The 13781-nt window shown below is 39.2% G+C and overlaps 1 protein-coding gene across 3 annotated transcripts in view; it reads right to left on the reverse strand.

The window, feature by feature from the left end:
- Positions 1–13781, reverse strand: part of FIG4 (FIG4 phosphoinositide 5-phosphatase) — a 129860-nt gene that overhangs the window by 26120 nt on the left and 89959 nt on the right. For 2 of the 3 annotated variants that reach the window (XM_082856067.1, XM_082856068.1), the window contains one exon: positions 13224–13310. In XM_082856067.1, coding sequence (XP_082712193.1) covers positions 13224–13310 — 87 coding nt within the window. Of the gene's footprint in view, positions 1–13223; positions 13311–13781 lie in introns of those variants that run through there. The other variant, XR_014326797.1, reaches the window with a different exon arrangement.

Genomic DNA, 13781 nt, shown 5'->3' on the forward strand with positions numbered 1-13781 from the left:
TGTAAGTATCGTGGTAACCACAGGGAAAAATCTGTAGTAGACACAAAAAAGACTGTGATAAAGGAGTCAGAGTATATTGCTACAAAAAGTCATCAAATCAGAGGAAGACAGCAAGAAAGGAGGCAAGGAACAAAAGATCTACAAAACAATGAACAAAATGGCAATAGTAAGTCCTTACCTATGAATAATTTCTTTAAATGTAAATGGATTGGGCTTCCCTGGTGGCACAGTGGTTGGGAGTCCACCTGCTGATGCAGGGGACACGGGTTCATGCCCCGGTCTGGGAAGATCCCACATGCCGTGGAGCGGCTGGGCCCGTGAGCCATGGCTGCTGAGCCTGCGCATCTGGAGCCTCTGCTCCGCAGTGGGAGAGGCCACAACAGTGAGAGGCCCGCGTACCACAAAAAAAAAGTGGATTAAATTCTCCCATCAAAAGACAGAGTGGCTGAATAAATTAAAAAAGAAGATCCAACAATATGCTGCCTACAAGAAACACAATTAAGCTTTAAGGACACACACAGACTGAGAGTGAAGGGATGGAAAAAGTTATTTCAAGCAACTGGTGAGCAAAAGAAAGCAGAAGTCACTATACCATATCAAGCAAAATAGAATTTGAGTTAAAAATGGTCAAAAGAGATGATGAAAGTCATTATACAATGATAAAGGGAGTTAATCCACCAAGAAGACACAAAAATTGTAAACAGTCACGCATCCAACATAGGAGCACTTAAATATATAAAGTAAAAGTTACTAACTAAAAGGAGAAATAAACTGCAGTACAATAATAGTAGGGGACATTAATACCCTACTCTCAATAATGGATAATCCAGACAGAAAATAAATTAAAAAACAGGATTTGAACAACACTATTAAACAAATATACCTAAGAAACATATACAGAACATTCCATCCAACAGCAGCAGAATATACATTCTTCTCAGGAGCACAAGGAACATTTTCATGGCTAGATGATATGATAAGTCATAAAACAACTCTCAACAAATTCAAAAGATAGAAATTACATCAAGTATCTTTTCTGACCACAATGGAATGAAACTAAAAATAACAGGAGAAAAGCTGAAAAACTCACAAAGACATGTAAATTAAACAACACCCTCCTGAACAGCCAATGGATCAAAGAAGAAATCAAAAGGGAAGCAAAAAATATCTTGAGACAAACAAGAATATAAACTAACATACCAAAAAACTCATGGATGCAGCAAAAGAAGTTCTAAGAGGCAAGTTTACAGAGAGAAACACATTTATCAAGAAAAAAGAAAGATCTCAATCTAACTTTACACCTCAAGGAACTAGAAAAAGAACAAACTAAACCAGAAGTTAGCAGAAGATAGGAAATAATAAAGATTAAAGTAGAAACAATGAAATAGAGAATAGGAAAATAATGGAAAAGATTAACAAAACCAAAGGCTGGTTCTCTGAAAATATAAACAAAACATATAAATTTTCAGCTATAATAACCAAGGAGAAAAGAGGACCAAAATCAATAAAATTATACATGAAAGAGGAGACATTACAACTGATATCACGGAAATACAAAGGCTCATACAAGACAACTATAAACAATTGATATACACCAACAAACTGGACAATCTAGAAGAACTGGATAAATTCCTAGAAACATACAACCTACCAAGGCTGAATCATGAAGAAATGGAAAATTTGAACTAATAATGAGTAAGAAGATTGAATCAGTAATAAAAACCTCCCAACAAAGCAAGCCCAGGACCAGATGGTCTCACTGGTGATTTCTACCAAAAACTTACAGAAGAATTAATACCAATCTCTCAAACACTTCTAAAAATTGAAGAGGGAACACTCCCAAACTCATTTTATGAGGCCAGCATTACCCTGATACCAAGGCCAGATGAGGACATTAGGAGAAAAGAAAACTACAGATCGATATCATCAATGAATATACGTACAGAAATTCTCAACAAAATGCTAGCAAATCAAATTCAACAGTACATTAAAGTTATGACACACCATGATCAAGTGGGATTCATCCTTGGAATGCAAGAATGGTTCAACATGCAAATCAGTAAATGTGATACATCACATTAATAGAATGAAAGACAAAAATCACATGACATCTCAAACAGATGCATGTGACAAAATTCAACATCCATTCATGATAAAAACTCTCAACAAGTTGTGTATAGAAGGGACATACCTCCACATAATAAAGACCATATATGACAAGCCCACAGCTAACAGACTCAATGATAAAAGGTTGAAAGATTTTCCTCTAAGATCAGGAACAAGACAAGGGTGCCCACTCTCACCACTCCTATTCAACACAGTACTGGAAATCCTAGCCAGAACAATAAGGCAAGAAAAAGGAGTAAAAGGGATCCAAATCAGAAAGGATGAAGTAAAATTACTCCTATTTGCAGTTGATATATAGATAGAAAATCCTAAAAACTCCAGGAAAAAACTGATAAATGGATTCAGTAAATTTGCAGGATAATAAATCAAGATACAAAAAAACCAGTTCAGTTTCTATACACTAACAATGAATTATCTGAAAAAGAAATAAAACAATCCCCTTTACAATAGAATCAAAAACAAGTACTTAGGAATAAATTTAACCAAGGAGGTAAAAGAGCTGTACCATGAAAACTATATGACACTGATGAAAGAAACTGAAGAAAACGTAATTTAATGGAAAGTATCCAGTGTTCATGGTCTGGAAGAATAAATAATGTTTAAAAGTAATTATAGATTCATTACAATCTCTGTTAAGATTCCAATGGCATTTTTTTATAGAAATAAAACAAATGATTCAAAATTTTTTATGGAACCACAGAAGATCCCAAAAAGCCAAAGCAATCCTGAGAAAGAAGAATTAAAAAAAACAAAACTGGAGGCATCAGGACTTCCCTGTGGTCCAGTGGTTAAGACTCCAGGATCCCAATGCAGGGGGCCCAGGTTTGATCCCTGGTCAGGGAACTAGATTCCACATGCCACAACTAAGAGCTCACATGCCACAGCTAAAAGATCCCCCACACAGCAATGACGATCCTACACACTGCAACTAAGAACTGGCACAGTCAAATAAATAAATAATAAAAAAAAACTGGAGGCATCACACTTCCTGATTTCAAACCATATTACTAAGCTATGATAATCAAAACAGTATGGTATTGGCATAAAAACAGACAGGCTGATGAAACAGAATTGAGAGCTCAGAAATAAACCTAACCATACATAGTCTAGTAATATTTGGCCAGGGAGCCAAGAATAGTCAATGGAGAAAAGATAATCTCTTCAATAAATAACGCTGGGAAAACTGGATATTCACATCCAAAAAAAACTGAAAATGGACCCCTTTCTTACATCATACACAAAAGCAGAATTGGACTAAAGATTTAAATGTTAGGCCTGAAACCATGAAACTCTTAGAATAAAACATAGGAGAAAAGCTCCTTGATATCCGTCTTGTCAATGATTTTGTGGATATGACACCAAAAGCACATGAAACAAAAGCAAAAATGAGCAAATGGGGCTACATCCAACTAAAAAGCTTCTGTACAGTAAAAGAAGTGATCAACAAAATGAAAAGGCAACCTATGGAATGAGAAAATATTTGCAAACCACGTTATCTCATAAGGGGTTAATAGCCAAAATATATAGGGAACTCATACCACTCAATAGCACAAAAACAAATAATCCAACTAAAAAATGGGCAAAGGACTCGAACAGATATTTTTCCAAAGGAGACATACAAACGGCCAACAGGAACATGAAAAGGTGCTCAACATCACTAATCAGGGAAATGAAAATCAAAATCACGATGAGATATCACCTCACACCTATTAGAATATTATCAAAAAGGAGAGACAGAGCTTCCCCGGTGGTGCAGTAGTTAAGAATCCACCTGCCAATGCAGGGGACATAGGTTCAAGCCCTGGTCCAGGAAGATCCCACATGCTGTAGAGCAACTAAGCCTGTGCGCCACAACTACTGAGCCTGAGCTCTAGAGCCCGTGAGCCACAACTACTGAGCCCACGTGCCTAGAGCCCGTGCTCCGCCACAAGAGAAGCCACTGCAATGAGAAGCCCGTGCACCACAATGAAGAGTAGCCCCCGCTCACTGCAACCAGAGAAAGCCCACGTGCAGCAACGAAGACCCAATGCAGCCAAAAATAAATAAATAAATTTATTTTTTAAAAAAAGATAAGTGCTGGCAAGAATGTGGAGAAAAGGGAACCCTTGTACATATTAATGGGAATATAAATTGGTGCAGCTACTATGGAAAACAGTATGGAGGTTCCCCTAAAAATTCAAAATAGAACTACCATATGATTCAGCAATCACAATTCTGGCTATTTATTTGAAGAAAACAAAAACACTAACTCAAAAAGATATATGTATCCCCCTGTTCATTGCAGCATTAATTACAATAGACAAGACATGAAAGCAACCTAAGTGTCCATCAATGGATGAATGGATAAAGATGTGTTATATATACACAAAGAATAGTATTCAGCTATTAAAAAAAAGGAAGGAAATCTTGCCTTTTGTTAAATGGATGGACCTTGAGGACATTATGCCTCAGTGAAGTAAGTCAGACAAAGAAAAATACCATATGATCTCACTAATATGTGGAATCTTAAGTACCCCCTCAAAAACAAAAACTGAACTCATAGAAACAGAACAGATTGGTAGGTAGTTGCCAGAGACAGGGGGTGAGGGATAGGGGAAATGACTGAAGGTGGTCGAAAGGTTCCAACTCATAAGATAAATAAGTTCTGGAGATGTAGTGTACAGCATGGTGACTATAGTTAATAATACTGTATTGTGTATTGAAAGTTGCTAAGAGAATAGATTTTAAAAGTTCTCACCACACACACACACAGTTTTAACTAGGTGAGGTGATGGACGTGTTAACTAACCTTATTATGGTGACCATTTTGCAGTATATACAGATATCAAATCATTACATTGTACCCCTTAAACTTACACATGCTATATGTCAATTCCATCTTAATAAAGCTGGACAAAATTAAATTTAAAAAGAAAATCATGATCCTATTTTAGCCTGTCCTACTAACATAATGTATAAATTAACTAATAAGGATATCAATGGTTTGTCAATTAAGAAAATCATGAGAGACCTGCCAAGAACTCTGTTGTTACATTCTAAAACTGAAAATACACTATAGTGAAATAAAAACTTACAAATATTTATCATTTGTCTTGCCGTTTGCTTCAATTTGTTAACACTGACATTTCTCCCTTTTTCTCCTTCACACTTAACTACTGCATGATATTCCTTAAAGAGGTAAAACTACTGAATATCAAATATTATTCATTCATAATTTATTTAATGCTTACTGCACACAAGGTATTATGCTAGGGACTGGGGACCCAAAGGCAGTTAAGCCTTGCCTCAAGTAACTAACAGGTTTTTTTTAGATTAATTTCAGATTAAAAATACCACATAGTGGGTTTTTTTTTTCTTTTCTTTTAACCAAGGACTTTCTATTCCCATAAATTGGGAGGGATGGAAGAAGGGTGATTACAAAATATGAACGCACCTTTAATTTTGAAAACATAATGTAATTGATTTGCATGGTAGTATTCTTCAAATTTCTTCATAAAACCATAAGGAAAACAAATACTACTACTAAAATGTTAACCACAGAAAATTATGATACAACATTAAAAGACTACTGATGCCTGTTGGTGGATTTGAACACAATTAGGACTTGATGGGACATGCATTTTAATTTTAAAATCATGTGTAAAAGCCCCAAAGGGTCCTGAGTCACACGTAGGATGACAGACCTACATTTAAATATAAAATTAAAATGGTTTTTGTTGTATTTCAACCCAAGTTTTATCTTAACTGGAAAGACTTCTTGCATAAGCTCAGAGAAGACAAGGGCAATGAACACATCATACCTGGGCATACAACATCATCGTGCAAAAGGAAAGGCTGTCAGGAAGGCGCGGTGGCCACTCCAGCTGCCCGAAACCATCCCACTCACCTTCCATACACAGAGTTGATGATAATTTGGTAAACTAACAAAATAACAAAAGGTTAAACAGTTACGAAATGTGATTCTTGTATGCAGAGCTAAGAAAACCAATGAGTAATAACCCTCACGTGGCCGTATCAGATATGCAAATCTGTTCCCCCAGGATTAACCTGCTTGCTCATGTAAAAAAAATAAGTCAGTGTTTTATGGGCTAAAAATACATTTAAAACCCTAATAAATTCTTCATCTCTATCAGTAATTGAAGGATTTTTTTTTTCCTTTTAATCAGACCGTGGATCTCAAGAAAATTTAAAAACCATGTATAATAACCTATTTAGCTCAGACCCCCATCAGAGAAAGATACAAAATTTAACTTACTTGCTTTTTAAATCAAGAGCAGAAAAAAATCCACAAAATTACTGAATCTCTCTAATCTAAAACCTCTTGAGCCCCAGACAAATCGTCTTGACCTTATTATGGTCACAAACAAACGACCTTAGCTCCCAAATTTACGTTTGTCATGTACTTCCAATCCTGGTAACCAGACCTACTCAACTAAGCTAGAAAACTCCTGCCTCTAACACATTCCTCACATCTAATCCATTACCAAAATTTACCAATCCCTACAGAGTCTGCCTTTACAAAATAAATCCCTTTATTTCAACTGCCAATAGCAAGCAGACTCCAATCACTTTCTTGTCCTGATGTTTCCAACAGATATGCTGTTTCTCTCTCTCCAATCCATTCTCCACGCTATTTCCAGAGTGACCTTTATCACTCCCCTGATTAAAACATGCTTCTAGGACAAGGGTCACTCTCTCTCACTTAGCATCTCTTTCTGATCTTGTTCCTGCCGGTCTGTCTCTCTGGCCTCCTTGCTGACAATCCCCTTGCACTAGACACAGAATTCCATATGGGTCTCCAAAAGCTGTGTGTGGTCTTCACCCTCTGCCCTCTCTGCCTTCTTCAACCGGGCAACTCCATTTTTCCCTTAGAATTTAGCCTGAGGGTCAGCTTGCCCAGGAATCTGTCTGATTTGGATTCTTCTCTGCACCCCCAGAGCCTCCTCTGCTAACACCTTCACAGCACCTCCTACACCTGGAATCACTGACTGCCCCCCCCCATCCCCGGGTCAATGTAAACCCTCAGAGGCAGGGACTATATCTCACTCAACTGTGTATTACTGTACGTACACCTAACCTGGAACATAGTGAACAGTCAATAAATACCTGTCATTTAATGCCTATAATGCCTTACCTAGAAGGTGAGTATACCTTACCTTATAGAAGTGCTAGCTAGGTTCTTGGAAAAAAAGAAAAACCCATATTAAGGGGAGGTACTCAAGTCCTCGTGTGAACCTACAGAATCCCCATAAATGGTATGCTTTGCAGTCACCAAAAACAAATAGTCAATATCCTAAATTTTTAAAATATCAAAGTCATTTTAGATACATTAAATTAATTACACAAGTACCTACAATTAAATTTCCATTTATTATTCCTTATATGCTAGAAACCTTTCAGGACAGCCTACTCTGAAAGGTGCAAAAAAGTCACCCTGTTCCATTAAATTTTCTTGTTTTACATAGTATACATAGTGCTATTGTAGACAATATTCAAACAAAGAGGCATTCAACTTTTTTCTGTTTTTCCTTTATCCATCTAACAGCTTTTCATTTTGACTTTCAGTGTAAGCTTCCTGCCACCTCCTTGCCTTGGTTAGTCATCCCAGCTCTCAATTCACTGTGAGTAACAAGAGCGTATTTTCCAAGGCCTGCATTTATTTTACCCACTTTGGATGCACCACAGAAACCTCTCATCTGTTCCTGACCCCTTTTCTTCGTGACCTCTCTCCTCTCTTTGCCTAATTATTCTCAACAGGAATCGTTCACACATATTTTCATCCAATCAACAAACATTCATTAAGTGCCTAGATATAAGGAACAGAGTTAAGATTTTTAAGTTATGTGGTTTCAGAAAAGGTGCATTCATAGAAATCCAACCTGTGACTGTTACCCACAGTGAGAAAGGCACTTTGCATGGCAAATTGGTACACAATGCTACATTTATTTATAGAAATAAAATTTCATGAAACAAGACTTAACCATACTGTGTGCCGTGCACTGGAGCCTTCTACTGGATTCAGTTCAGTTTTGTTTCATTTTGTTACGTGGAGGCCTACTAAATTAAGTTCATGGCCCACTAATGAGTCCAGGATTACAATCTGAAAAGCACTGTCGGAAAACACAGGAAGGAAATTTGTGTTGTGGAGAGATTACTGTATTTAAAAAGAGCTAAAAATACCCTGGCGGGGCTGGAGAGAGAATGGCAAAAGAAAAAGAGGGGAAAAGAGAGGAACTGAAAGTAAAAGAAATAGGGAGTAAGGGGAAAGCAGACAGAGATAATTAGAAAAGTATTTATAAGAAAAGCCGGAGAGGGTTAAAGAGAGAAAAGTGAAGGCCAGAATCAAAGAGAAAGAAAGACTTCTATGGTAATTTCTGGGGTGAGGGAAGAGGGCACAGCCTAGTTTCCTTGGGCTGAGGAATTGTTGTCACCTACCATCTCCCACCTGTGGAGGGAATCAGCTGATTAATCATTGATCACTGCCTCCCAACTGCTCTAATCCTTAAACCTTTAAAGACTGTACTCCCGGGTGTTTGGGAAAGATAACAAGGCCATTAAGGCAGAAATACTTCTTTAGCCTGCAGCAGAGAAGACAGCACTATCTGCAGAGGACTAGATGAAATCAATGAGGCAGGAGCGGGGGTGGGGAACCCCAGAGAGTGACTTGTATGTAGGGACTCATCACTGAAAACCGTGAAAAGTAACAAAGTTGAGCTAATCATGGCCTAGTGTCAAGCTCACCTCATCGGTGTGAAAAGGTGCCCTAATTCTGTGTCACAGCATGCTCTGATTTGTGAAATGCTTCCCCTAGCAGAAGCCCATTCCCAGGGGCATTCCCTCTAAGGTCAGTAAATGCTGCTTACTGTGAGATGTACTTAGGGAATAAACTCAACCGTAGGGTCCTAAAACAGTAAACACACTTATTTAGCTCATCCTGCATTGGAAGAATCCTAAATTAGACACATTTTACCCAAACTCTATGTATTACATTTTGAACCACTTCTTAGAGGTAATTTTAAACAAGTGAGACGTGTTCCTAGAATAGATGAACCATGGAACAGCAGGCACTAATAATAGGCGAGTTCATGTTCTTTTTAACCTACACTGATTGGCACTTGCTGCTTAGTTAAAAACTCCTCAGAACTGGTGGGAGTGTACAATGAGGGCATGAATACAGCAAATCACCGCTGGGCTACACAGCACCCCACCCGCCCTGGCACAGCGAGTCCTTCCACGCAGGCCCTTCTCATTCTGCATTTGGTCACAGGTGCAAGTGAAGCAGGACAGAGAGAGAAAATGCTAAAACCTTGGTGTGCTTACTTTTTTCCTCTATCAGAAGGCAGGAGAGGGCAGAGGGCTTATGAGCAGGAAATAGAATAGGGGAAGAACTAAAAAGTGTTCAAGGATGGGTGAGGTGGGTTTCTAGGGATGCTCATGGGGCCCCATGCAGGCTCTGATGGTAATGGGAGGGGTGGGGGGTGAGAGTCAGTACATTTCAACAAACATTTACTGAGCACTCAATTTAGGTACTATTCAGGAGGCAGCAGGGAACACAAAGATGGGCTGCCCTCTAAGAACCTACAACTTACTAGGATGACAGTAACTCTAAATAGCAGTAGCACTGTTCTCATGATGGCTTAAACAACCGCCACATCATGTTATGAGTCAAGCAAAGTATGCTTGCCCAGGAAGCATGTCTACGTTTGGGACAATATGCTGGGTACCAGGAAAAGAGTAAAGGTATGTTCTCTTTAAATATTAAAAACAATTTTCAAGCTCAATGGGGCTGAAACACTATGTCTGCATACAGAGCTGCCTACAAACTAGATCATGTCAGAAGATCAAAATGAGGGTTCTTCACACTAATAACCCAGTATTTTTACCACTGTGGGTATAAGAGCAGCTGGTAACACTAGGCGTTTATAGCTTAGTGATGGAAAGCCAGCTCATCTGGGTTTGAATCCTGTTCCTCCACTTGCTAGCTGTTTGACCTTGGGAAAGTTACATAACCTCTCTGTGCTTCAGTTTCCCCATCTGTAAAATGAAGATGATAGTTAAGACCTACTTCCTAGAGTTACTGTGAGAATTGAGTTAATATAGATTAAGGTACATAGCATAGTGCCCATCACACACTGCTCAGGAAATGTTGGCTGATGTCATTTCTCCCTGATCACCACCCATACACCTAGGAAGTGGCATGAATCGAAGGGAGGGTCACACTCACAGAATACAGCTATGAGTGTCTGGGCTGCCGGTGCAGACATTGACTAGTTTGGGGTTTAACATCCGCTTCTAAGAAATGTCCTGCAAGAGCTTGGGTGACCGTGCCCAGCTCCGCATGCAGGTTTCTGCACCTCTGCTTCAGGAGCCCCTAATCCACTGGCTCCTTGCCTATTGTTTACTGTCAATATATTTTACATTGGTTGTTGTATACCTCATATTTAGAAAAGGAGTATTGGTTTGCCTCATAATTTCAAGAAAAACTGGTAAGATTATGAATTGTCCAGAGATGAGTTGATACATATGTATGTATATAAACTTAAAATAAACTTACTATCAATATATTTTAAAAAATACCAGAACCCAAAACATAATAAGATGAGAATTTCCAGGATCTCATACAAATCTAATTTCTCTTGGTTTTGGCATAGCTTTAGAAATTTAAAATTGAAGAGCTGACATTTTAAGAACCTAGTTACAGTTTCAATTTAAAGCACGCGTGCACACACACCAAAAAACAACACTCTCGGGCAGTTGCCATGACAACATAATGCAGAGCCTACCAAGCTCTTTGTTATCCTGCTGAAGATGCTGCACCAAGACACACTCATGTTCGATTCTTTACTAATTAAGTGGAAAACGTTAAAAAAAAAAAAACCTAGATTCACATGGTTTTCATCTGTGCTAAGACTCAGAAAAGCAAACACTAAATGTTTTGAGAAAAGGAATTTAAAAGTAACTTAACAGCAAGACCAATTACAGATCAAAGTAGACACAGTGTGGAAGGAAATGTGGGAACACGTTTTCCTTTTATTTTGTAATGCTATATTCACTTCATCACCTGCTCCTCCTAAGTTGTGCCATACTATTTTAATGGAAGAATCATTTGAATAATTTGGTTAACAGAGTCTCTTACTTTACTAACACATTGAAATACTTTCCTTCTTTGGCCACATATTTATCAGTTCATTTGGGAGCTCATACTTCCATATGCTAATTAGACCTACGAAAGAAAAACTGTCTCTAAGTTCATAGGAGTTCATATGTTTTGTTTTTGTTTTGTGGTACGCGGGCCTTTCACTGTTGTGGCCTCTCCCGTTGTGGAGCGCGGGCTCCGGACGCGCAGGCTCAGCGGCCATGGCTCACGGGCCCAGCTGCTCCGTGGCATGTGGGATCTTCCCGGACCGGGGCACGAACCCGTGTCTCCTGCATCGGCAGGCGGACTCCCAACCACTGTGCCACCAGGGAAGCCCGTTCATATGTTTTTTAAAAAAGAGGAAAAAAAATAGTGAAGGGGAGAGAAAGAAGGGATAAATAGCCCTTTTGGAGGCTGTGGTAAAACAGTCTTGGTTTTCCTTCCCCTTCTCTGATTAGCCATCTCTGTCTCTCTCTCCTCAGTGTTAAACTCAGATCCCCTCAAGACTCAGCTGTAGACCTTTTCTCACTCCGTTATTCTCTTTTCCTAAGTGGTGTCATCTTTAACCAGAGGCTTTAATTATCACCAACATGCATTCACATTCCCAGAGGCTCTTTTCTGAGTTCCAGATCAGTTGATTCAACTGCCTCCTAAACATGGCCACTTTGATCCCGCTGGAAAGGCAAACAGGTTCCTCCTACGGTGCTCCTTACCTTGATAAACGGCAGCTGTCCATGGTCCTAACACAGGTCCGAATAGGTATTCAATACCTATTTGCTAAATGAATGAATGAATCAAACCTATTGTTTCCAAAAAACCTAACGGCCATCCTCGGTAAGACCTTTTCCCCATACCCAACTATTTCACTATCCAGTCTATTTCACTTTTTAATATTTCCTAGATTCATCCCATTTCCAAAATCCTCCCAGCCACTATTCTCTAAGGCACCAGTCTTTGCCTGGATCACTATAGTAGCCTCTTAACAATTAGGAACACGCAGATGTAGTACATGGAGAAGTCAGGCAGTCAGTATCTATCAAATAGTTTATTAAACAAACTGATAAAGTTGTACCAAGAAAAGTGAAGAGAACATTTACTAAATGTCAACTCTGTGCCAGATACTAATCTAGATGCCTTGCATATCCTACCTCATTTAATCACCACAGTGACCCCTTTTTATAGAGGAAACTCAGCTGATCATATGGCATCAGGAGCCACTCCTGGTCACAACCTTTGCTTTGTTTGGTCCCAATAAGCAGAGAACAATGACAAATAGGAAGAAGAAAGGGACAATGGTGATGATCATAACGTACTGAGGACGTATTCCAGACACTGATCTCAGCACTTTGCACGCATGATTTCATTTCAGCCTCACCATCCTCCTATGAAGCAGGTGCTACCATTAACCCATTTTGCAGATAAAGAAACTGAGCCCCACTGGACTTAAGTTACTTGCTCAAGGTAAAAAAAAAAAAAAAGAAGTCACAGAGTGTTAAGTCAGGATATGAACCTAGTTCTATTTATTTAAGAATTTACTAAACTCCAAGTTATTCACTAAGCAGCAAGTTAACAGAACTGGTGAAGATATAGAGCTAGAAAAGACAAACCACTCCTGCCCTCAAGGGTCTTGCACTGAATTTGAGGAGCCTGTCTCCAGGGTCAGAGCTGTTTTTACATCCCACTGCTATCCACTGGAGAGCAGAGTTTCTGGAGGAAAATCCCCACCAACTCCAGTCCCACCTCCAAAGGCAAGGCAAGGCTCCCAACCTTTTCCCCATCCCCACAGCTACCCAGTTTTCCTCGGATACGGTATTACACCAGAAGGAGGCGCTTTACTGCTTGTACTAATTTGGGGACAAGACAATGTCTTTCTCATAAAGTCTTAAAAAAAAAAGCACCCCGAATGGCATGAATACAAAGATTTGTTTTTTTTTTTTCACAAGTCTAATCTAGTACTTACAATTTTATAACTCCATCTGGGCACCTGGAACAGAACTGCTGGCTGCTCTTGTCTTGTTTATGTTGACTCTGCCCCAGCTGCACAAATCTACAAATTATAACAGATACAAAGCTAAAGAACTACCTGCCACAAATTCAGTAGAGCGCACAAAATGATATGCGCCTTCAAACGACAGTTATATGCTTACGTCAGAAAAGCACGCAAGAGTACCCTATGTGACACGAGACTCGATTTATAAATGACTGCCTGATGTTAGAGTGGGTTTATGAGAAGTAAAGAAGGAATGGGTTAAAATGTAAGTCGTAACCATGGACATAGGAATGAAACAAAACGTGTACTTCGTTGCATCCCGTTTACTCAAACGTGATACAGAACTTGAGCCAAAATGTTCCTGAAGCCAGGGAGGTGACCTTGTAAGACCTCGCATATCTAAGGGTGACAGCAGCAGGAAGCATGGGGAAACGTGAGGCAGTGGCAGGGACGGGGATGTCTGCAGTGAGACAAACAACAAGGAAATGCCAGATCGGGCTAGGGATCCATCTCCTGGAGCAACGATGC

This window comes from Leucopleurus acutus (assembly GCF_964270905.1).
Source record: "Leucopleurus acutus genome assembly, chromosome: 15".
Classification (NCBI taxonomy): Eukaryota; Metazoa; Chordata; class Mammalia; order Artiodactyla; family Delphinidae; genus Leucopleurus; species Leucopleurus acutus.